This window comes from Peromyscus californicus, unplaced genomic scaffold, assembly GCF_007827085.1.
Source record: "Peromyscus californicus insignis strain IS unplaced genomic scaffold, ASM782708v3 Scaffold_20__1_contigs__length_68692818, whole genome shotgun sequence".
In the NCBI taxonomy this organism is placed as follows: Eukaryota; Metazoa; Chordata; class Mammalia; order Rodentia; family Cricetidae; genus Peromyscus; species Peromyscus californicus.
In genome coordinates this window covers 42141118-42166693 of record NW_026294503.1, presented here as the reverse complement: position 1 = coordinate 42166693, position 25576 = coordinate 42141118, and the positions used below count along the sequence as shown (strand labels likewise).

The window sequence follows — 25576 nt, the reverse complement described above, 5'->3', positions numbered from 1 at the left end:
CCCTTCCTCTCCTCTGACTCCTCCCAAGTCCTCACCCCCATCCCCCAATGCATAGAATAGGGGTGTTTTTTGAAACTAGTTTAGAAATGTATAATTTTTAGAGTAGTTAGAAGAAAGGCAGTCTGGGAATCTCAAAGCTGGTTCAGGGATGAAGGAGTATGCCTGGGTATTGAAGCAAGATGTCATGGGCCATAGTTCCAGCTTTCCCATGAGTTACTGTGATCATCCAGTTCAGTTCATGTCAAGGGTTGAGCACTGCTGGGGGCAAATCAGATACAGCTCTGTCATTTTTGATTTGACAGTGTAACTGCCAATAGCAGTTTTTGATTCCTGTGAACCTTCCTCCATCTGTTCAGGGTTGGGAGAGGCTATTTCTGAGGTTGCTTTAAGCTCTGATGCCCCATTACATAAAATTTGGTCAAGACCAGTGCCTCCTGAAAGTAGTTGCTGTTTTTCATCAGGAGGGAGAAAACATCTTAAGCAAAACTGTGACTGAGGATGCAATCAGAAGCAGCCTCAAGACCTTGTAACTGCTTTACCTGCCACACTCTGTTCTGTTTGGGTTTTACCAATGTAGTTAGTAAGGAATGCTGGGACATTAGAACCAGCAGTCCTAAGATAGCTCTGTGCAGGTAAGACCCGCAGGGCAGGTGCTGTTGTAGGGACTTTTCACATGTCTTCTTCCCAGTACCTTATTGAGTTAATAAATGCATCATCACCCAAATGAGTTTTGCTGTAATTGGTAATAAATTACACATCTTCTTGACAGCCTTAAGAATCATATTGGAAGAAGTGAGGAAGACAGTCTTTCTGAGAATTTATGAGGATTGGAGTGCATTCCTTGTTTTCTTGGGGACCTCATGGGGGAAATGGTGAGCAAAAGGCCGAGAGAGGAGCCCTTGGAGAGCTGCTAGAGGATATAATACTAATATGAGAAGTGGGTTTTTGTTTTGTTTTAAGTAAATGATGCTCTTAACTTTATCTTATTCTAAAGTTCTCTGTTAAAGACTGTTAAGAGCCAATTTTCCCATATAAATATGCTCACCAGACAGGTTTTTTTCAGTGTAGATTTGAGCTAGCATGGTTTCTGTGCTGATAGTCCTGTACCCTTGCACCTCCAATTGCTACCAACTTTTTCCTTTCCCACAGCCCACTTCCCTGTTCATTCAGCACTTTTTGTACTGATCTAGCATATCTTTATTTTGCACGGTTGTCCTCAGCACTCTCTGTAGGTGTTGTTCAGGATCCTGGCGTGGGGGAGGGGAGGAAACTCTATCCTCAGTAGCTCTATTATAATGAGGAGACCAGTACTGGCCACATTGCAGTGGAAAGCTGAATATCTAGGGAAATGGGGAGGGGATTTTTAAGGCAGCCAGGGGCAGGGTAGATGTCAAAGAGAAGGGCTGGGCAGTGGGAAATGCCAGCTCATTCAATTGGAGACTTTTTGGTCTTTTGTGTTCAGAAGTACAGTGGCTTTCTTTGCTTCTTGTTCCTGGCAGCGGATTATCTATTCCTTTGAAATTATGTGGGTTGGAAAAGAATGGAAAGGAATTGGCCCACCTGCATGGAGGGAGAGGGTGGCATTAGGGATGTGGGTGTTTAAAAGCTCTTGGCATGCCTGCCTCTAAGTACAGATGGCTATTTGTGTTGCCATTATTGTAGCTGTTAATGCCTACATTCCCTTCGCTATGCCTCTCTACAGGGATAATTGTAGGGCCCTAACTTATATCTCTTCCTGCTGCCAGATAAAATGGATGCTGATGTGTTGTGTGCTGCAGAATATACAGTGAATTCTGTGTGGGCTGTCTGCTCCCTTAATCTTCTGGGGCTCCTGGAACATAAGAGAAATATGTTGCATTTTTACAACCCACATTGGTGAAAACATAAAAAACGAATATACTAGATTTTACTGAAGGATCTGCCTCCAAATGGGGCCAGATTTACTTTGGTGAATGTTTGGGATTTAAAAGTGTTAAATACAAAGGACTTGAATATCCAGGCGGAGGAGATTTGTTAGTGGAATCCAAGCAGCCTGTCAGGTCTGAGAATAACTCTTGAGGTGGTAGAGCAGGAAGATGGATTTTCCAGTCAGGCTGTTGTGTGTGTGTGTGTGTGCGTGTGCGTGTGCGCGCCTGCCTTCAGTTTCTGACTCTCAAGTCCTCACTTTCTCATTAATAAAATGAAGCTAGTGATAATTACCAGAGAGTTGTGGTGATTGTTTATTCCCTGCTAAAAAGCCCTTCATAGGATGCTTTATTAAACTTACGTTCAGTCGAATAGATTCATCCTCTGTTTTTCTCTTTTTTGCATTGGTACATTTCTTTCTTGAAAAATTCTTAACCGATTGCTTAAAATTCTCTGCAGAATTAAGATATGAACTTGACAGAGTCAAGTTGATGCTTGCTTGTTATTACTATATTTGCACACTTACACATGAATGTGTGCTATTGTGAGTGAATATGGGGGTGTGCCAGTCAGAGGACAGCTTCTGGTGTCAGTGCTTGCCTTCCACCTTGTTTGAGACAGAGTCCTTGTTTCTATTCACTCTGTACACCCGGATCCCTGTCCTGGGAGCTTCTGGGGAGCCTCCTGTTTCCACTTCCCAGATTCCAGACATGTGTGCTGCGAACCCAACTTTCATGTAGTTCTGGGACTCTGAACTCAGGTCTTCGTGCTTGATCAGCAAATACTCTCCACCGAATCGTCTCCCTAGCCCTTTCTTGTTGTTTAGATGCCAGCCAAGTGGTGTTTCCTTTTCGAGGAAGCTGATGGCTGGTTATTTTGGCTGATGGTTCTGGAGATTGAAGTTCAAGGTCTGATCTCTGGTGAGAGTGGCGTATCTTGGTGAGACAGTGGGTCAGAGCAATCTCACATCTGGAGCCAGGAGGCAGGGAGAGGGAGAAGAGAGAAAAGAGAAAAGACCCAGTTTCTGTAGTCGCTTTGAGGGTTTTCTAAAGGGTTCCAGTGCCTGAGTTGTTGTTTTTCGTTGTTGTTGTTGTTTTGAGACAGGGTTTCTCTGTGTCGTTTTGATGCCTGTCCTGGATCTCGCTCTGTAGACCAGTCTGGCTTTGAACTCATAGAGATCCACCTGGCTCTGCCTCCCCAGTGCTGGGATTAAAGGCATGCGCTGCTGCCACCACCACCCAGCTACAGCAACTCTTACAAAGGAACACATTTAATTGTGCTGGCTTACAGTCCAGAGGTTTAGTGTATTACCATCTTGGTGGGTGGTGTGCAGGCGGACATGGTGCTGGAGAAGGAGCTGAGAGTTCTACATCTTGATCCACAGGCAACAACAGGAAGTGAACTGTCCCACACTGAGTGCAGCTTGAACATATATGAGACCTCAAAGCTTGCCCCCACAGTGACACACCTCCTTCAGCAGGCCACACCTACTCCAAGGCCACACCTCCTAATAGTGCCACTCCTGTAGGCCAAGCATTCAAATACATGAGTCCATGGGGACCATACCTATTCAAATCACTACATAAGCTCACCATTTCCTCTCTTATAATTGGTTGCTTTCTTGTGGAAAGGTATTTTGAGATTATATATTATTGTGTTTTACAGCAGACCTCTACCTGAGGGCCTTAGGTTTTTTGTTTTGTGATGTTTATGGCGCTGGGGAGTGAATTCCGGGGCTTGAGTATGCTAGAGTGTTGTGTCAGCTACAGCCTCAGCCCTTACCTTAGTACTCTTGGTAATTCCTCCCTGGGCCAGCCCCTTCTGTGCTAGTTGAGTGATGAAATGATCCCATTTCTCATGGTCTGTGTTTATCGGTGCCATTCTGTTATAGGAAGGAATGTTCTTGTTGATTTCTCTGTGTGTCTTTTTCAGTGTGTTATAATGAAGTTATATAATTCTGCTACTCAAGCTGTTCTGCATTTGAGTAGGGCCAGTTGGACCCACCTTAAGCTTCTTTGTCTTTTGATCTGTCTCCATCATTCATGAGACATTTCCTTGCTTTCTGGTATAAGGTTTTTTCTTGCTTGTTTTGTTTTATTCTTGTCAAAGGCCTGGAATGAGTCATTTCCAAGGAGCTCCGATTCTTTCAAATGAGGACGCTGGTTAGAAACCAAGGTCTGGGTGGCAGCTATGCATGTTGCTAGGTTTGTCATTTCCTCTAGGCTCTCAGCAGACAGAGTAAAATGCTACAAATACAGCATACATATGTATTTTGTGTTCTGTGCATGTCCAGCATTTGTATGTCTAAATGTGTTATAAACCATGCATTTTATATTATAAAACCATGCATTTACACAAATAACTCCATTTAACACTTGCTCTCTCTCTTTCCAGTTTAGATATCTTCTCCAGCAGGGAGAAACTTGATTCCCTTAGTCTTAGTATAGTTACTTATTTGCTCAGTGGAAACATTTTCTAACCACCGTGACTATGTCTTCCACCTCTATAACCTGCTCTTCAGGCTTGGAGTGCTCAGTCAGGGGCTGTTAGCCCGTTCTCGATCATGTGACTTAGCTTTGCCACTAGTCCCTAACTCTCACTGTTCCCATAGCTTTGCTGTAGGTCTGCTAGTGTGGGCATTCCTCAGTGGGCATTCCTCAGCTCTCCATTTCACGTGCGTCCGTAGTTGCTTTACGGCCCAAGATGGAAGGAAAATTATATATATATATATATATATATATATATATATATATATATATATATATATATATATATATATATATATATATATATAGTTTGTTTTTGGAGACAGGGTTTCTCTGTGTCGTTTTGGTTCCTGTCCTGGATCTTGCTCTGTAGACCAGGCTGTTCTCGAACTCACAGAGATCTGCCTGCCTCTGCCTCCCAAGTGCTGGGATTAAAGCCCTGAGCCACTGATGCCCGGCCAGCTTTTTACAATTTTTTTTTTGAGGAAGATTATATATTTTATTTTATTTACTAGGTGTATTTTATGTGCAGTAAAATACATCCTTGAAGATTTTTTTTTTTTTTTTTTTTTTGGTTTTTTGAGACAGGGTTTCTCTGTGTAGCTTTGTGCCTTTTCCTGGAACTCACTTGGTAGCCCAGGCTGGCCTCAAACTCACAGAGATCCGCCTGGCTCTGCCTCCCGAGTGCTGGGATTAAAGGCGTGCGCCACCACCGCCCGGCTCATCCTTGAAGATTTTATTTTTAATGAATTCTGACAAACTTAGTCATGTAGCCATTGTCACCATCAAAGTACATACAGTGTTCTCATGGGCTCCTTTGAAGTAGGTCTCTCTTGTTCCCAGCTGCTGGCCTTTCCATAAATGCTTCATGTACATACCTTTTTTAATTTGGCTTCTGGTGTAATTCCTTTGGAATTAATCCACTGTGTTTTGTGTAATAATTAATAGTTTATACACTCACTATAGTTTGCGCATTCTCTTTCTGATGAACATTTGCATTGTCTTCAGTTTTTGACATTTCTGAATAACGATCTGTATGTGGATTCTTGTGCATATCTTTGTCTTTATTTCTTTGGGGTAAATAAGTAGAGGTGGGATTGGTGGACCATGTAGTTAAATGTATGGTTAACTTGATGGGAACACCAAAATGTTTCTCAAAGTGGCTGTTGTATTTTGGTTTCCGTCAGCAAAGACTATATCTGCCTTCTTTCCACTACCTGGTATTGTCAGATTAAGAACCCAGCCAGGCTTTTTCCAGGAGGCGTGCAGTGGTCTATCTTTGTGATTTCAATTTTTTTTTTAAAAAGATTTATTAATTATGTATACAGTGAGTGTTCAGCCTGCAGGCCAGAAGAGGGCACCAGATCTTATTACAGATGGTTGTGAGCCACCATGTGGTTGCTGGGAATTGAACTCAGGACCTCTAGAAGAACAGCCAGTGCTCTTAACCTCTGAGCCATCTCTCCAGCCCCGTGATTTCAATTTTTACTAATGAGGTTGAGTGTTTTTCATTGTATCTTTGTCCTCTGAACCTCTTTGATGGGTTTTATAAATCTTTGCCTTTTCTTTTTCCTCCTTGGTGACTGGGATGGAACCCAGGACCTTGTGCATGCTAGACAAGTTGCTCTACCATTAAAGCTACAACTCTGGCCGCTTTAAAATTTTTTTTAATTTAAAAATATTTGTTTATGTATTTTATATAGATGAGTGTTTTGTCTGCATGTATGTCTGTGCACAAGAAGAGGGCATTGGATCCCAGGAGCCTATGGTTATAGATGGTTTTTTTTGAGCTCTCATGTGGGTGTGCTGGGAATTGAACTCGGGACCTCAAGAAGAGCCGGCAGTGCTCTTAACCATTGAGCCATTTCTCTAGCTCCAGTTTTTGTTGTTTAGAAAGTTCTTCATATTTGTTACCAGTTACAGGTTCCCCACAGATGCATGTATTTGAACACGTGACCTGAAGCTGCTGGTGCTGTTTCAGGAGATTATGGAGCCTTCAGGAAATGGGGCCTGGCTGATTGAATCAGGTCACTGGAGGTGGACCTTTGAAAATATGACTCAGTCATGGTTCCAGTCCTGCCCATTTTGCATCCTGTCTGTGAGCAGTGTGTGACCAGTAGACTTGCTTTCTCTCTCCTTCAGACTGTCACTCTGAATCACTGTGCCTTTTCTGCCATCGTAGACTGAAAGGATGAACTCCTAGAATAAAGCCTTCCTGCCTCAGCTGCTTCTGTCGAGAAATAGAACTAAAAATTGCAACCCCTTTTCACATACGCATTTGCAAATATTTTCTCCTATTTTGTTCCTAGTTTTAAATAGAAATGTAGCTTTTTTTTTTTTTTTTTGTATACTAAAGTGTTGGATTGGATTCTTTGGGGCTTTACATATATCCTTTATGCTGTGATTCCATAAGGAGAATGAGTATTTGTGAGAGAAGGAACCTTATCCAGAGGTGGAGCTCTCGGGGATCAGAACTGCCTCTCCTCCGTGGCTAGGAAAGGAGGGCTGAGGGTGCTGGTGATCAGGGCCTTAGATGGTAGGTTAGCATGCTAAATGCAGTTGTGGGAAGAACACTGCTAAACTTTTGAGAACAGAAGACAGACAGCAGCAGGGTTTGACAAAGCATTGAGCCCAGATCAGATCTTACAGTGAACTGTAGAGAGTCTTAGCAACCATATTGCTCCACTTCTTTATTTGAGAGCTAGGAGTTGGCCTTAGGAAGGGATGGAGCTTCCTGAAGATCAGATGGGCTGTGGAATGGCTAAGTTAGGACAGCAGTAAGGGAGACACTGAATCCTATGAAGTAGGGTGGGTAGGAGGAGAACTAGAATATTAAATACATAGTTCCATTGTTTAAAAAATATCCTTGTCAGGCAGTGGTGTGCACACCTTTAATTCCAGCACTCTGGGGGCAGAGGCAGGCAGATCTCTGTGAGATCAAGACCAGCCTGGTGTACAGAGCGAGATCCAGGACAGGCAGAGCTGTTGCACAGAGAAACTTTGCTTCAAAAAACCAAGCTAAACAAACAAGCAAACAAAATTGTATCGATGTAGTATTTAGTATAATAGCAGTAATAACAAAAGCACAGTGGTATAATTAGTGACAGAACTGGGAATATTTTGACTAGAAATGAGATTGGAATATATCTCAGGTCAAACAGATACTGCAAGAGATCAATTGAGAATTTATGTTGGCAAGCAAGAAAGTGTTTTTTCTGAGACCAAAAGGAAATACAAGAGATTGTAGGTCTGGATTATGCTAGTTATAATTAGCTGTGAAAACACAAACTGCCAAGGTGAGAATTTCCTGGAGTTTGTATTGCTTTTGGATTAACAGAGTTTGCCAAAGGAAGTACCTAGAGGACCTGACAGTGGTATTGGGCTCCTTGCCTCTACATTTTCCTAATCCTTCATAACAATGAGGAGTATCTTGTGACATTACATTTCTATTTATAAATGCCAAAACTGGGATTCAGAGAAACTGGATGACCTGGCCAAGGTCATAAGACCAGGAAGTGGTTGAGCTGAGATTCACTGTAGGGATGGCAAGGTATTCCAGCATGCTTTTTCTGTGCTGTGCCAGTGTTAAGGTGTCAGGTGTAGGCTGGTATTATTTCACTCACCATTTTTTTATTTTTTTATTTTTTTTTGGTTTTTCGAGACAGGGTTTCTCTGTGTAGCTTTGCGCGTTTCCTGGAACTCGCTTTGGAGACCAGGCTGGCCTCGAACTCACAGAGATCCGCCTGGCTCTGCCTCCCGAGTGCTGGGATTAAAGGCGTGCGCCACCACCGCCCGGCTTCACTCACCATTTATTACCAGTTCATACAAGATAGGTACAGAAATTGAAAGCACTTTGACACTCATAGTAATTTGACAGTAATTTTCTGAGTGTGCAATCCAAGAAGGTTGTGTGTCTTTGGATTGTTTTTTAATTTGATTTCACACTTTTAGTAATAAATTTTAGTTCATTTAAAAAAGACAAAAATGCTATTCACTGATGGGTAGAAACCTATAAAGAAAGGATTTCTTTTCATGGTTGCTCTGAGAAGCCCCACTGGCCTTGCTGTAACCTAGCTGCAGCCATGTGAGTGGCCGGGAATGAGCTCAGGGAACAGGAGAGGCAGGAGTGGAGGGGTGAGGGAGGACCAGGGAAGAATGTGCAGCAGTGACAGTAAGGTGAGGGCTGCCCTGCCCTCTGTGGTCGGGATGTCTGGCTCGCTGCTTTCTGTAGAGCCCTGACTTGCTGTTTCTTACCCTCAGTGATTGCAGTTAGTGGCTGTGATGCAGAAGGGACCAAATGTAGAAGAAAGTCATAGAAATGCAGTTAATTAAAGATGGGAGTTCAGAAGAAACACACTCTCTCTCTCTCTCTCTCTCTCTCTCTCTCTCTCTCTCTCTCTCTCTCTCTCTCACTTACTCCCCTTCCTTTAAGTGTTTCCCTTTAAGGAAAAGGCTGTAGCGTTTTGGCAGAGCCAAGAGTTTTGATTGGCCCCTTCTGTTGTTTGCCAGAAGAATCCTGACCAGTCCAGTTTTGTTCAGAGTTGGTTTGGGAGTCAGCCCAGCAGCCAAGTCTCTGGATTTAATTTGAAGTGTATAATGTTTCAGAGAGGGTTGGACCCGGCAGATGTGCCCCCCTACTTTCAGCTTTCCACTGTCTACCAGGGAGTGTGCCTTTGCTGTTTTTAGAAACACTCCCCAATCCCCCGCCCTGCCTCATGGATGAGTCTTAGTGAATTTCTAAGGTCTTGACAGTATGGGGAGGAAGGAGGTTAACTGACTGAGGAGACTGGTGTTAGGGACCCCCATGCAGTGGCTGTGGAAGAAGCCATCCCACCTCTGTCTTAGCCTCAGGACATGAGGCTAAAGAATGTGCTCTAGGACTGGATAGATTGGTTTTCTCTTCTTGATCTCTACGAGCTAGATCAGTTTCTGTTTTGAGGAAAACATCTTGGACATTGACCGGAGACCAGAGTAGGTGTTGTGTATAAATGGACCCTCTTGCTGAAAACTTTACATTTGATTTTTTTAGTCAATCTTTGCCATCTTAGTTGGGTCCGAAGGCAAGGCTGCTAGCAAATGGCAATTTAATTCCCCAAAGTTTAGTTGCTGACTGATCGCAAACCCCAGAACTCAGCCTGAGGTCAGGAGCTGGCTCCTGACTGCTTAGGTATAACTGGTGCCCATTGGGACCACAGTTGGAGTATTCTGCTAAGTCTGGCCTGATGTGGCTTACTAGGTCTGCCCCTCTGTGTAGAGAGACTGCTTGTTTATTAACATTCATTGGCACTATGGGGAGGTTGGAGCCTGCACATTTCATGTGAAACAGTTTTCAGATTTGTTATACTCTTGTAACAGATTAACTGAATATAAAACAAAACAAAAAATACCCTCTTTGAAAAGTACCCCTTAAGGAAGGCTTGGGGGAACATCAATCATAGGACTCCGATAAGTATTTATCATTGTATACAGCACAGATGTCTCATGGTACTTAAGGGCTCCCTTCCCTCATACACAGCTCCCAGAGTCCCTTGTCTAAATGGCACAGTGCTTGATGTTAACCTGGGTATCCTGTATGTTCTCAGTGGTCTCTAGACCACTTAAGATATCTAATACATTGTCACGCTCTGTAAATAGTGGCTGCACTATATTGGTTAGGAAATAAGGACAGAAAATCTGTGTATGTTCATAACAGGTGTAGTTTTTTGGTTTTGTTTCCCTCAAATATTTACAGTTGATGGTTGTTGCAGGTGTGGAACCTATAGCTGTGAAAGGTTAGCTTTACTTATCAACAGTGTGAAGTAAAATTGCCTTCCAACACCTATGCCTCTCCGGTAGCCTGTAGCTTCCTGGGGTGCAGGGCAGTTTCTTAGTCTGCTTTCTTCTCAATCTGGTCTTGGTAATTTTGACCCTTAAGTGATTTAGTTATATAAGAAGAAGCTTTTAAACTGAGAACAAAGGATGGTGCTTTTTCTGTGGCTTATTTGCGAATTGGTGCTGTACTTCTCTGATAGTTGCTGGGTCCAGGGGCTAGTAGACACGTCTTCCTTTAACCCTGTATACACCTGCCTTGGGCTGTTGGTCTCTAAGCTTAGGAGGAGGATCTGAACATGAGTTTTACTAACAGACAGGCTGTGTCCATTCTCCCGAAATACACTTAACTCTTTATAGCCTGGAGGGAATGAGAAACTGCCTTGAAGTGATAGTTCTTATCTGTGCTTCTGTTTTATTAAGTATGTGGAATTGGAGGGGTTTGGTGGGTGCTGAAAGAGACTGCTGTGCCCATTTTACCGTATTAAAAGATAGAGACCTGGGAGAGTTAAGTAATAGCTAATAAATGATGGCCAATATTATTGTCAAGACTCAGATTTACTGAGCTGAGTCCCAGGCTTTCTCTACTTTATCAGGATTCCCATTTTTAATAGAAAGCATCAATAAAAATTGACTTCCTGAAGAAACAAGTGTTAACAACTAACTCAGGATTGTGAATGGGAGAAACAATCTCCCTCTGCATGCTAGGACAACTATGCAAGCCTTTTTTGTACTTTTTGCACAATTTAGAAGACAAGATAAATGCTGAAAGTTTCACAAAAGATATGCTTCGTTTACAGCTTTAAAAAAGTGGAACAATATTTGGATGTCTAAATATAGCATTTAAAAGTGCTAATTGTTAAAAAGGAATTTTGATTGCATGAATGGTATAATTTTCTTGGGGTTCCTGGGCCCTGAGAGAATGCTAGCCATTAATCATATGGGTCTCCTGATTGTGGCTCCCAGGAAGAAATGGAGAAGTGAAGTTTCTTCCCCTTTGTCCCCCTCCTTTCTCTCTCTCTCTCTCTCTCTCTCTCTCTCTCTCTCTCTCTCTCTCTCTCTCTCTCTCTTTCATCTTTAAGAGAAAGCCAACTACAAGCCTGGTCCTAACTGATTCCAGATGGGCTTGCTACAGTACAAAGGTTTTCAGTGTATTTGGGCTAAGGCTGACCATGAGGCCCCTGAGCACTTCCTGTGCAGCTCCGCAATTGTATTCATCTAATAAGAAACAGCCCTTACTGCTGGAGCCCAGAGCAGCCATGTTGGTGTCCTGTCTTTGTGCCTTATTCTCTGAACCACCTTGTCCTCTTGCCTTCTTTACCAACTTCGTTTCCATGGACTCACATGTACGCATATTTCTCATGGATGAGAGCAAAGTGTCCAAATAACAACAGATGATGACTATTTAGGAAAGCCAACCCCCCCCTCCCCCCCCCCCCCCCCCCCCGGTTTTTCGAGACAGGGTTTCTCTGTGTAGCTTTGAGCCTTTCCTGGATCTTGCTCCGTAGACCAGGCTGGCCTCAAACTCACAAAGATCTGCCTCCCGAGTGCTGGGATTAAGGGCGTGCGCCACCACCGCCCGGCGCCTTTTTTTTTTTTTTTCTTCCTCTTTCTGAACCTGAGGGGAGTTGGTTGGCATGTAAATCAGACTGGGAAAACCAAGGTACTCTTTATTTTTAGTTTTTAAAACATCCTGGTACTCTTCTGGAACAGTTAAGAATAACATGCGTGGTGGTTTATTCACTTTATACACTGAGTATCACAAGCTGTGTATGTGCGGAAGGGTGAGCATGACCTTGAACTCAGAGGAAGGTGTTTTGCAGTCAGACTTTGTGCAGCATTGTTGCCAAGGGAGCATGCCTGCTGTACTGTGACACTGGCTTGGATTTGGCTATCCTCCCAGCCACTGCAGTGTATCTCAGGCCTGCACAGCTTGAAAGAGGATTCTGTGATGCTCTACTGTAGGCTCTGTGAATTATTCTTTGGGGCCTTCTACATGTTGTCAAAAACATATTTTATGTATATACTTGACTTTCTATTTTGGTTCAAGTGCCTAATGACTGAGGATGTGCTGATCTCAACTCTCAATTTTTTAGATCTAGCTGATGATTGCAGAAACTCTGCCATCCCTGGGGTTCATCTGGGCCTTTGCAGCCAAATTCTAATCTATTTAGCTTAGTTGTTAGAGGAGAGCTTATGGGAACCTGTTTCTCCTTCCTTTGTGTGGTTCAATCTGGTGATTGAACTCAGGTTACTAGACTTGGTGCCAGTATTGGCAAGTGCCAGTACTCATGGAACCATCTTTGTGGCATTCCCCTCAGTTTTTTCTTGAGCCAAACATGAACTGTATTTGATGAATTATGCTGTTTCTGAGTAGTGAGGTTGGCTATCTGGATGTTCTGGTGTTTATGATAGGTCGGAGTATTTAAAGTGGGATGACTTAAGACAGGTCATGGAGTCACCTTTATTATGAATGAGCCCTAGCTTTGCTGCTGAAGATTACCTATATTTAAACACCCACATCTTGTAATGTTCTCAGATGACCAATAGGATCCTCTTTTCTTTATTATTGTTAGCTGTGGAGAAAAGGAGGCAGCCAAGGTGTGCACTCATTTGTCAAGTACAAGGCTCCTGTTATCTCTTCTTCATTAAACTGACAGATGCGCCACCTCATTTCCCCTTTCACATAGGAAAACTTCATTCACTATTGTCACAGAACTAGTGACTATCAGAGAGGTAGGCTTGACTGTTGCATGCTGTGTCCAAAGGTGCGTGCAGTACATTCTCCTGTCAAACCTTTCTCAGAAACTTCTCCAAAAGGATGCAGTGACCTAGAAAGACATAAAAATAATTTTAAGCTTTTTCGAATATTTATTTATTTATTTATTTAATATGCAGTGTTCTCCCTGCATGTATGCCTACAGGCTAGAAGAGAGCATACAGATCTCATTACAGATGGTTGTGAGCCACCATGCGGGTGCTGGGAATTGAACTCAGGACCTGGAAGAGCAGCCAGTGCTCTCAAGCTCTGTCTGAGCTATCTCTCCAGCCCCAATTTTATCTTTTTGTTTGTTTTCATCATCTTGTTAGGTTTGCTACCTTGTTGTCTCTGACATATAAAATGTTAATACTGGGGAGAGAAAGAGGCAAGCTATTTAGCCATTGTTTATAGAGAGACTTAGGTCTCCAAAAGATGCCATTTTTTTTTGTTGTTGAAATTTTTTCAGAGCAATTAAAGTGACACGTATTGTATAAAAAGCAGCTTTGAAATCACAAAAAGACAAACTTTCTGACCTGGACAGACACCATTCACTGTCTTCCAAGGCATTGTTCAGGGAGAGTATGTGAGGGGCTTTGGGGATCCCACTTTAGGATGCACACTGGTCAAATACTCTGAAGTGCTGTGCTCTGAGGCACCTGATGTGTAGCCCAGAACTCAGACTGTACCCTGAAATTTTACTGATTTGCCTGGGCAGACATAACATTGAGAATGTGGGGCTAGGTGGTGGGGTACAGTAGTTAATCATGAAACGTAGTTGGAATTGATGGAGGTGGGGTGGGTTCACTCAAGTCTCCTTATACATTTTTCTTGTGCTTGCAGTGGTGACATATAATGATGTATTTCATGTAATGTCTTTGTCCCAACTTAACTAAACTTCACGAGGGCAAACACTGGGTCTGCTTTTTCATGTAGGATTCATGGTGTTTGTTTATTGGGTTCTGGTCAAGCCTTTGTCTGTTATTTTGGGTCAGGGAACTGACTAGGCAAATTTTACTGAACTGGGTCTTTTTTTTTTTTTTCCGAGACAAGGTTTCTCTGTGTAGCTTTGTACCTTTCCTGGATCTCACTCTGTAGCCCAGGTGGGCCTCGAACTCACAGAGATCCATCTGCCTGGCTCTGCCTCTCCAGTGCTGGGATTAAAGGCATGTGCCACCACCGCCCAGCTGAACTGGGTCTTGTGGTATAGATTTGCATTCCCAGCCACGAAGGAGACTTAAAGCAGGAAGATTGAATGTTCAAGTCCAGCCTGACTGGGCAAGTGAGTGAGAACCTCTTTTAACATAGGTAGAAGGACTGGAGCTGTAGCTTAGTGTGCTAAGTGGTAGAGTGCTTGCCCAGTGTGAACAAGGCTGCTGGATCCAAACCCACCTACATTGGACAGAGGGGGAGGGGATTCTCTTGACCCTTGCTACTGTCTTGTAGTCTTTCTGAAGCTCACCAATAGTCCTTGCTTGGTGTGTAGGATGTGCTCACAACCTGGAAGTCTGGGTGGGTGTTTCTCCCTGTTTTGCATGTTTGGAAGAGAACAAGTTCTGTCTTAAGATGTACTATAAAATGGGGGAGAAAGAGAATTCAAGAACTGTGCTTTCAAAATTCTGTCCATCTAACAAAATTGGTTTAACTACTGTTCTTTCATTTAGCCCCTTTCAGCTTCCCATCTTGAATTGGACTGTAAATCTTTTTTTTTATGAAAAGTGTGTGTGTGTAAAATCTCTAGCTTACTGGTTCTCCTTCTTAAGACCTGGGTAAAGCCTTTCCAAGACCAAGAAGAAAGAGATAAACAGTTATGGGCAAGAGAATTAGAAAACATTTGGGGAAAAGAGTAGGGTTGTCTGGGTGTATGGCAGCATGTTTCCCTTCTCTGCTCTTCTCTGGCTAAAATGACCTAGTTATTTTGTTTGCTTTGGATTTTTTTTTTAACATTGTGGAAAATAGTGCATAATTTGTGGACTAGGTAGTTGGGTTAGAAAATACTGGACTTGTAACTTCCTCTTTAAAGATCTTTCTTATACTTTTAAGAAAATTGTTAGCTGGACAGTGGTGGCACGCCTTTATCCCAGCACTCGGGAGGCAGAGCCAGGCAGATCTCTGTGAGTTCGAGGCCAGCCTGGGCTACAGAGTGAGTTCCAGGACAGGTGCAAAGCCACACAGAGAAACCCTGTCTCGAAAAACAAAAACAAAAACAAAAAAAGAGAAAAAAGAAAATTGTTAAGTGATGTGGATTTTAGATATGTGAATTGAAGAGGCAGTTGCAGTAATAACGTAGTGGCTTTCCCCTCATGTTTTTTGTTGAAGTAGAAATTGCTCAGAGCTAGGATAATGGAGTATTATTTATTTTGGGCACTCTGATGTCAGAATCCTTTGATTTAATTGCTCAATTAATGTATTAGCTTGTTTTTGTTACTGTAATGAAGTATTTGAGACTAGATATGTATAAAGTTTTGAAGGCTGGAAGTCCAAACTGCATAGTACTCCTTGTGGAGAGGCCCCTTTGCTACACTATTTCATGACTGATGACCGCCTGTAGGCCCTGGGATAAAGTTTAAGATGTCCAACCTATATGGTAGAAGAAACTTCATTTATACATGTGGTGATACATTGTGTACCCTAATAAAATTTGCCTAAAGATCAGAGAACAAAACAAGCCACTAAATTAAACATAGTTACCAGGCAGTGGTGGCACACACCTTTAATCCTAGCACTTGGGAGGCAGAGATCTGTCTGGATCTCTGTGAGTTCAAAGCCACCCTGGAATGAGATTGACTCAGTCTAGGAGAGAAACAGCCAGGCAGTGGTGCTGCACACCTTTAATCCCAGGACTAAGAAGGAAGTGATGGCTGGATGGAGAAAGGTATAAAAAGCATGAAGAGACAGGAACTGAAGCCTTTTCAGGCCTATGAGTCCTAGAGGTAAGATGTGGCAGTGGCTTGTTCCTTTGTCTCTCTGATCTTTTAGCTCCAAGTTTTTTATTAATAAGACCTTTTAACATTTGAGCTTACATATACATTTTATGTATACATATCTGATATACAATATGCCTGGGAATCTTAAATGATTTAAGATTTTAAATTTAAATTTTAAAATTTAAGAACTTAAATTTTAAATGCTACTATATTAAAGTTTCTAGAAGAAAGCAGACAGATACTGTCTAAGGGTTTCTGTTGCTGTGTTAAAACACCATAACCATAGACAACTTAGGAAAAAAGGGTTTATTTCAGCCTAAAACTGTCAGCTCACACTTCATTGCTGAGGGAAGTCAGGGCAGGGTCTCAAACAGGGCAGGAACCTGGAGGCAGGAGCTGAGGCAGAGGCCATGGAGGAGTACTGCTTACTGGCTTGCTCCTTATGGATGATTGCTCAGTCTGCTTTGTTACTGCATCTAGGACCACCAGCCCAGGAGTGGCCACTGCCCACATCAATCATCAGTTAAGAAAATGTACCACAGGCTTGCCCACAGGTCAGTCTGGTGAGAGTATTTTCTCAGTTGAGGTTCCATTTTTCCAGATGACTGTAGCTTGTGTCAAGTTGGCATAAACCAGTCAGCACAGCCATCATTTCATGATACTCTTTATTTGAACAGGACTATTCAGAAGACTCAGGATAATCTGAATGCATTGATTTTAGGAATTGCTACTCATTAAGAGACACTTTTAAGAAAGTAAAAAAGCAAATCACAGAGTAGGAGAAAGTATTTGCAACACACAGATTTGACTGCTATCCAGAATAGGTCAGTTATTCCTGCAACTTAGTATATAAAAGGAATGCTATAAATAATTTTTAAAAAACAACCTATAGCAAAGTGGGCAATATATATGAATAGGTACTTTACAGAACATGATATCCTGCTGTTCAAAAATGGTCACATGACTCTTCCAAGGTAAAACAGATGACCACAATGAGGTTCTGTTACCCTGTCTCCTGAATGACTGAACAAAGAAGGCAGACATTTAGCACCTGGAGCCCTCATGCAGTGCTGGGGAAAGGTTAAGTAGCATAGCTTTGGAGAACTAAAAGTTGGTAGTATCTCCCAAAGCTGAAAACAGGAGTGCAATGCAGCAATCTTTTTTTTTTTTTTTTCTTTCAAGACAGGGTTTCTCTGTACAGCTTTGCGCCTTTCCTGGAACTCACAGAGATCTACAGCTTTGTAGACCAGGCTGGCCTCGAACTCACAGAGATCCGCCTGCCTCTGCCTCCTGAGTGCTGGGATTAAAGGTGTGCGCCACCACCGCCTGGCACAATGCAGCAATCTTACTCCTTGCCACAGCAGCAGAAACCTGAAATGTATATATATGATTGCTAAGAGTATGTACAAGGATGTACATGGCAGCATGTTTTTATAACAACTTGAGATAGTGACTCTTTGTTGCCAGCTTGGCTGGATTTGGAATCACTTAGAGATATACCTTGTGACATTACCTGTTCTTTGAGGAAGGAGACCTATCCTGGATGTGGCCAGCATCAACCCTTGCTGGGGGTCCAGGCTGAGTTAAAAAGGAAAAATGAGACAGCCGGTTGAGCACTAGTATTCATCTCTCTCTGCTACCTGACCTGCCCCAATGAGAGCACATAGCGTCCTGCCACCATGTCTTCCTTGCCGTGGTAGACTGTACCCTTAAATTATGAGCCACAGCAAGCCACCTTCCCCTTCCATAAGTTTCCTCTTGTCAGCTGTTTGTTAATAATCACAGGAAAAGTAGCTTGTACATAGCCCAAGCTGAAAATAATGGGAATATTTTTCAGCATCCTGAAGTGCTTTCCAGTACATTAGGATATTTAACACATACATGTGTTATTGAATACAGTGCTTCACAGAAGGAAGCATGGTGTGTGACCATTCCTCGAAAAGTCATAGCAGAGTCATTTATGTTGTTGTGAGTAACTGAGAATGACTGCAGAGGCACAAGACAGACCTCTAGGGTGCCAGTACGTTTTCTTCTCTTTGTCTTGGTGCTAGGTTTCTCTTGGGGTGGGCTCACTTTGTGAGAATGTATTACATTGTACACACAGGATTTCTGCATATATATAATTAGCAAAAAGTTTACATCCTGTGATAGCTGGCCCCTTAGATGTGGTGTACTTCATCTGTTCAACTGGTAAGATGTGAGTATGCACATACATTTATGTGTGTTAGAGTATTGCATGGGGATGAAGGGGCTTTTTGAAAATGGTAATTTCCTTGCCAAATAGTCAACATGCTAATAATCTTTTTAAAGAGACATAGGAAAAGAGATGTGATAAATAAACTCCAGTTTACTTTCAAACCAGGTCTCTGAGAAGAGCAAGAAAATGTTCACTGTCCTCACCAGACAGCAAATTTGGACTTGTTTTCTGGACAGAAGAACATTCTTCATGAGTGTTCTTAGCTGCTAAAGGCTTCGTTTTCAGGACATAACTTCATTTTGGCCTTTAATTTCACCATGGATACTTTAAAGATAAGAACTATCCATATAACATTAAAATGTTTTTTTGTTTTGTTTTGTGTTTCAAGACAGGGTTTCTCTGTGTAGCCCTGGCTGTCCTAAAACTAGTCTGTAGCCCAGCCTGGCCTCAAACTCACAGAAATCTGCCCACCTCTGCCTCAGTGCTGGGATTAAAGGTGTGCACCACCACATCTAGCTGACTTAAAATGTTTTAACCCATTACTTTTTGGAGATCTAACAGAAAAGACATTCTAGGCAAACCCTATCTGCTATGAAAGATTTTAAGAGAGATACCTGTGCCTTCTATTAACGGTCATTTCTCTCAACTTTCAACCTGGCCTTTATACTGAACCCGAAAGTTCTCTATGTTTGCTGTGTTGCCTTGCTTTCCTCTTTCATTTGTGCTCTTTGTTCTCTCTCCCCGAGATGCCTTTACCTTCATTCTTTACCTAAGAATTCTCTACCTAATAAATTCTGCTTCATGCATTCCCTGGTGCTAACTACGTGGCTTACCCACCCCCTACAAGTGAATATCTTTGCTGTGTTGCATGTCATGCATTGTTGTGTTTATTTGCCTAAAGCACTTATCTTTTGAGACTTGCTTATGATAGGTGTTTAATTAATATTGGAAGTCAGTATCTGTTTTCTAAAGGATAAAAGGGAGTTACATTACATGGTATTGGTAGATGCATGCTTTGAATTTGTTTTCAAAAGATGTAGGTTACATTACTTTTTGGTAAAAGCAAGCATACGAGTTTATAATTAATTGTGTGTGGCGGTAGGAGAGAGTGATGCCAACTGGATTCCACGAGTATCAGACATGTGACCTTGGCCTCTTTGCATGGTCCTCTAATCACCTGATTTAATTTTAGTGAAATCCCTGCAGAATTGCTCTGATTCTGTATGTAGAATGTGGAAATTATAAATTTAATATAGACTCTGACTGCATTAGGGTTTCTGGAGTAAAACTGATGGATGAGCTGAGGCATAGCTCAGTCAGTAGAGAGCTGCTCATGCTTAGCATGTGTGAAGCCCTGGGTTCCATTCCAGGCACCAAAACCCATTTACAACCGCTCCCCATCAGAACAGAACAAGCAAATGAGACCTTATAGGCATTATGACATTATGACTGGACCAGTATAGGCATTAAGACTCTGATAATTGTTTTTTTTTTTATCTCAAATGTAAGAAAATTAAATTCCAGAATATGTTATCCGAAGTTTTGGTATTTCACTTCAGCATGTAATTTCTTAAGCTAATCTTAATTTTAAAAGATCTGAGTAAAATCATTACCATTTGTTCAGAAGTTTAGAATAATAGGATTAGAATAATAAATTAATAAGTATTGAGTACCCACTTATAGTTAACTGTGGTTATTAATACATCAAAAGTATGACGTTAACTTTGATGTCCAACAACTTACGTTTTATTGATGATATAAGAGAACATAGACACAAAATGATACTTTCGACATTTCTTTATAATTATGACTGTGTGTGAATGGGAGTAGAAAAACTGCATAGGTTCTGGAGTTCAGAGAGACCTACTGTAGATACTAGACACACTGACTTTTTGAACTTCCCATTTTCAGAATGGAAATAAGAATATATACAACTCACTATTTTTGTCTTAGACATCTTTATTATAAAGGTTCAGTAACTGATGTGATGGATAGTCTCAGAGGCCACTTGGGTCTTCCCATGTAGAATAAGGTGACCATCTCTGAGTGTTAAGAATTGTTCTTGGTGCTAGAGAGATGGCCCAGTGGTTAAGAGTTCAAGCTGCTCTTCCAGAGGACAACTCTCTGTAACTCCAGTTCCAGGGGACCTGACACCTTCACATGAACATACATGCAGTAAAACACCAATACACATAAAATAAGAATAAATAAATTATATATAAATAAATATTAATATGTATATAATTATATAAATAATTGTGCTTATCATAGTTAATCTATGGAGTCACCTCTACAGCAGTGTTGTTGAGAGTGGTTTCACCTAAGGACTGGTTTGTTAGGGGTGAATTTGGAGAGCATCTACCTCCATCTCAGAGGCAAGCTAATCATATCTACCCCTACTGTTGGGATGAGAGTCTTCAGTGTCTCTCATGTACTTTCGAAGCTCATTCTAGATGCTTTGTGTATTAGTTTGAAAACACTGTCTTTTGCCATGCAGAATTATGCTACGTTGATGCCACCCCGCTTTGGAAAACGGGTGCCCTGGAGTTGGGTTTCTACCCTGTAACAAAACCACAAATTTCCTGGTGTGCCTTATTTTTATTCATCCCCTTTTCTGATATAAGGCCCTGACCTGCTTGGTGCATTTCCAACTTAGTTACAGCTTATGTTTTGTCTTTCAGAGTCATATAGGACATACTTAGTTTAAATCAACCAAATAGTTTCTGAGAAAGAATCCTTTTCTAGATGGGAAATGGATAGCTGGATTGAGAAGCAAAGCCTTGGTCCAAATTTACCTGTTGTTTAGGGAGAGTGGGGGCCACTTTAGAATTCAAGCTTGGATTAAGGCAAGAGTAGGACCAGTTCCAGATGTGCACTGAACACAGACCAGCTCCAGAGTAGAGACCTTCGAAGACTGTCCAGGGATTTGAGAGAGCATATACGTATTTTACGGCATTATGAAAAAGTGGTTTTCTAGAAGTTCATCTTCGGTGGCAGTTTCAGACTTCTCATTAAAACTTCAGGAATTTGCTTATGGTGTCAACTTACTCAGTCCCTTTGGCTCAGGGACCTAAACTACTTCCCATTTTGTCAGCAGTTTTGAGAGCATCCTTGTGTGGAGCTATGTTGTCGATAATGGGTGTGAGAGTGTGCTCCAGTTTCCATAGTAGGTCAGCCTGTGAGGTGAGCACTTGGATGCAGAATTTACAGTGTGTCAGCTTTCACCCTCACCTCCCCACTCGTGTTTCTGTGATGGAGGAAGTTCCGTCAGAGGGTAGATACTGTTCTGCCTGTAGGCATGGCTTTTCTCTCCTTGGCTTAGGGTGGAAGGAGTCAGCAGACTGATGTTCCCTACACGAGTGCCCCAACGGTGTTTTTGTTATTGTTCTGTTTTTTCCTCTCCTGATGGGAGGAGGTGAGTGGGGAATGTTCTCTGTATGTGGGGCAAGCCATCTGGTTGATTTTGAAGGCTCAGCACATGCTGCTGTTTGAGTTGGGGGCCAGACAGAAGGAGAAAGAACCACTTTGGGGTGTGGTTTAGGGCGGGTAGAATATAGGAAGGAGGATATTTCTGTGTTTTCTTAGTCATAAGACACAGAATCGCAAGTGGCTAAATTTAGCCCAGGTTCCTGTTGAAAGCATCATTTTTGCGGGCGGGCAGTGGGGGCAGAACGGAAAACCTTTTTGTGTATCCTGCTCCATGAAGCCAATAGGGAAGCAGGAGGAGGTGAGGTTGCCATGGAGATGGTAGCTGTGTGCAAGGGGAGAGCAGCAGGGTTTAGAATTCCAGGAAGGAAGAGAGAGTGATGTCATCAGATTCCATGGACCAGCCCAGGAACCCCTGTGAGGTTGGTGGGGCGTTGGGTGTGTGTATGGTGGGGGTGGAGTGGGAGTTTGTAGAGGGGAACGTTGGCCTCAGTAAGGTGTGGGGAGTCCAGTTCAAACAGAGGTTGGTTGTGTGGAATTATGCTGATCTGCATTAATGCTTGTTTGAGAAAAAATTTCGTAAATCATTTCTGAATTTGCAGAATATTTTCTTTGTTGAGAAAGGACATGTTTCTTCCACAAAGGAGCTCACCAGATATAAAAATGTAATGTCTTTTTATAGCTAAATCCCTATAGTATTTGTGTATGCTTTTATCCCTTGTATGTGAGGGTATTTGGGTGCATATTTTAGAAATGTACTTAGTTACCTTTGCACTATTTCTTTTATGATACTACATGCTATTAAATGATTCATTAATGCCAAATTATGGCACCTATTTTTATATGGATGGGTGTAAATAAAACACTTAAATTCTGAAATCAAAAGCAATTGCTTTTCAGCAGAGAGGAAAACTATATGCTTCAAGACAGTTCTGAGCACATAAATGTTTATATTGGTAGCCAAGGACAAATGAATTTGTGTAGATGTGACTAAAGGATGATTTTTTAAAAGGAAAACATGTGACAGAATCTGTGCATCCAGATGAGTACTGTCCTTCAAACAGTCACCTGGGCTCTGGCGATAGAAGCATTGTGCAAGACAGAAAGAACTGGTTTGAGTCGGCTTCAGAGACCAGTGAGGAGGAAAACATTTTCCAAATCTAACTGGATTTTCCACCAAAAAACGTAGTCAGAATTGGCTTTTCCTGATTATGTCCATGCTCAAATGGGCTTTTATCCCAGTTAAAGCTATTTCAAGCACGTGTCGGTTCTGAAGGCATTTTTGTTTTCTGAACAAGAGCTGTGGTATGCTGTCGTTTAGCAGTGATGTTTGGAATGACGGTAGCATGTGAGAATACGAGAATTAGCTTTCCCTGGATGACATCTCCGAGGTGACCCACTTGGGTTGATTTGTTCAGATGTACCACTGGGCAGTGCAGTTGGTGTGTTTGAGAGCCTAGGTGCTGGCATCAGAGAGCTCGAGTCCAGACCTGAGCTTCTCTAGCTGACCGTGGACAAGTCACTGTTTCTTGCTACCTTGTTTTTCTCATATATATGAGCTGTGATGTAAGAACCAGCTTGAGGATTAAGCAAGCCAATATATAAAACATTTCCAAATTTTATATGTTCTCAGTGCTTGCTGACTGGTCATTTAATAAAGCCTATTTCTTAAGCCGGTGTGATGGGACACTCTTAGAATTGCAGCACAGAGGAAGCTGAGGCAGGAAAGTTAGTTCAAGGTCATTAAGCCGTTAAGCCTGATGGTGTGAGCTTGATCCCTGTGACCTACAGTGGTGGACGGAGAGGACTGACTTCCACAAACTGTCCTTTGACCTCCATATGCATAGTGTGGCATATCTCCCTCTCCCAAAATAATTAAATAAAATGTTTGAAAAGTATTAAGACCTAACAGGCACTGGGGAGATGGCTTGGTAGATAAAGTGGTTGCTGTGCAAGTGAGGACTGGAATTTGGATCCTCAGCATCATGTGCAGCTGTGGCCGCCTGTGTTCCCAGTGTGGGAGGCTGAGACAGGATTCCCACAGCAAGCAGGCTGGCTTCACTGGCCACAGTTGGTGAACTCTGGGTTCAGTGAGAGACCCTGCTTCACAAAATTTATAGATTGAGGAAGACAACCTCCATCCACTTCAGTCTTCCACACGCACTAGCCAACTTGCACCCACACACAATGCGTTCACATACTTGGGAAAGCTCTTACACATGCATGCATCTCAGGGGTGTACACACACCACACAACAATGTGTTTTTTGAGATGAAGAACTATGAGAAACAAGTTATCTGGGATAGGATAGTCCAGTGGGCCCACTTTGGTATTAGAATCAATCTGGGACCTTTTCTACATAATTTGGGACCCAGAAGGAAGGGGCCCAGAACTCAATAGTTTTAAATGGTTGCCCAATTATCACTTAAGATTGAGAACCACGCAGAGTAACCTATTTAGAGTGTAGACCAGGTACCTTAGCTTCATCATGCGTCACCTAGGAGAGGTGAGAACTTCATGTATCCCTCAGAACAGCTCTAATTTACAGAGCCTGCATTTTAAGAGGGAACCAAGTGACCTGTCTTTAAATTAAAGTAAAAGGCAGCACTGGGAATAACTATAGGTTTCCTCCATTACCAGAAGAGGATCAGTTTGCTAAGCCAGTGTCCAGATCATCCCCTTCTTGCCTGGCCCTAAAGAGCAAGGCTTTTCTGCACTAAGCTCATGTTTAACGTATAATAGAAAGAACATTTGCAGTTGTGACTGTGGTTCAACCACAGGTAGCTGTTTGCTTCTCAGTTAACCTTTCTGAATCTCACTGTCCTCATTTGGTAGTGGACATAAGACCCAATCATGACCTAAAGTATATGAATTGTATAGCACCTTGTGCTATGTGAAAGTTACAGTCCCTCTTGCCTCTCCTTCAACCTTTTATTTGCAAATGTGTGTAGTAGTCCTGTTTCTCAGAAGGGTCCCTTCTTGAGTCTCAATATCATCTCATCTCTTTAGGTTCCTTGCCACTTAACCTGTCTCTCAGCTATCTCAAATATTTAATTGTACACACAGAGAACTGTATGAATAGGTTTTCCCTATCAAATGTTTATTATTCCCAATAAGGGTTATGCGAGGAGGAACTGCAGGAGCTGAATAGTTGAGTGGATTCAGGATTCAAGTGTTCTGAAAAAGAGAGCTGATGAAGACAGCTCTGTGAATTCCTGATAGTTGATCACATGTTTAAGAAAGAGGAGTTTGTGGTTTTTAGATCTTGATCTTGAGAGAAAAAGGATTGTTTGGCAGGGAAGGTACCAAGATCATGAAGAAGATTGCATTTCAAATGATATCCATTGCATTTTAGGTGAAATCCATTGCATTTTGGATGTGTTGACCCCTGCAAATTCTCAAAATTGGGGAAACTCGGTTGTGTAATTTGTGAATGAAGAAATTGTGTATACACACCCCCGCTGGCCCAAATCGAACTCTCAGGTGGTTTTATTTGTGGTTTCCTTGATTGATCCCAAGCCAAGAATAATCATGCTGGGCCGGAGAGATGGCTCAGCAGTTAAGAGTGCTCACTACTCTTGTAGGTGCCCTGGGTTTCATTCTCAGCACCTACTTGATGGCTTACAACTGCCCCATCCTTAATTCCAGTTCCAGGGGATCCAGTTGTTTCTTCTAGCTTCCATGGGCACCAGGCACGTCCATGCAATGCATTTACATATTCAGGCAAAACACTCATACACAAAATAAGATTTATCAGCTGATCATGGAGTCAACAGCAGTGAGTACTGCCTTCTTCCTGAAGGGAATCAACACAATGAGAGGAAGGTCAGGGAATTGTTTTAGGGACCCCAGGAGAGATAGGGAGTTGGCATTGGAAGCGACACAAGAGTAGGAAATAGAAAAGGCCCATTTGTACTTAGTCATGCAGATATTAAGGGAGGGAGAAGAAAGACAGGATTTCGAGCTCAAAGCTCACAATACCAGTGACTGTAAGCTTTTCTCTGTAAGGGAGGTTGACTTGCAGGTGCTTCTCTGCGTTATGCTGAATCTTAACATCTGTGTACAGCAT

The 25576-nt window shown here is 42.2% G+C and overlaps 1 protein-coding gene across 32 annotated transcripts in view; it reads left to right on the top strand.

The window, feature by feature from the left end:
- Positions 1–25576, top strand: part of Rbfox2 (RNA binding fox-1 homolog 2) — a 254710-nt gene that overhangs the window by 42034 nt on the left and 187100 nt on the right. Inside the window, exon 1 of one of the 32 annotated variants that reach the window (XM_052748232.1) lies at positions 21776–21929. The exons of the other annotated variants lie outside the window; for them this stretch is intronic. Within the exon in view, the coding sequence (XP_052604192.1) occupies positions 21888–21929 (42 nt within the window). The 5' untranslated portion in view covers positions 21776–21887. Of the gene's footprint in view, positions 1–21775; positions 21930–25576 lie in introns of those variants that run through there. 32 annotated transcript variants of the gene reach the window in all.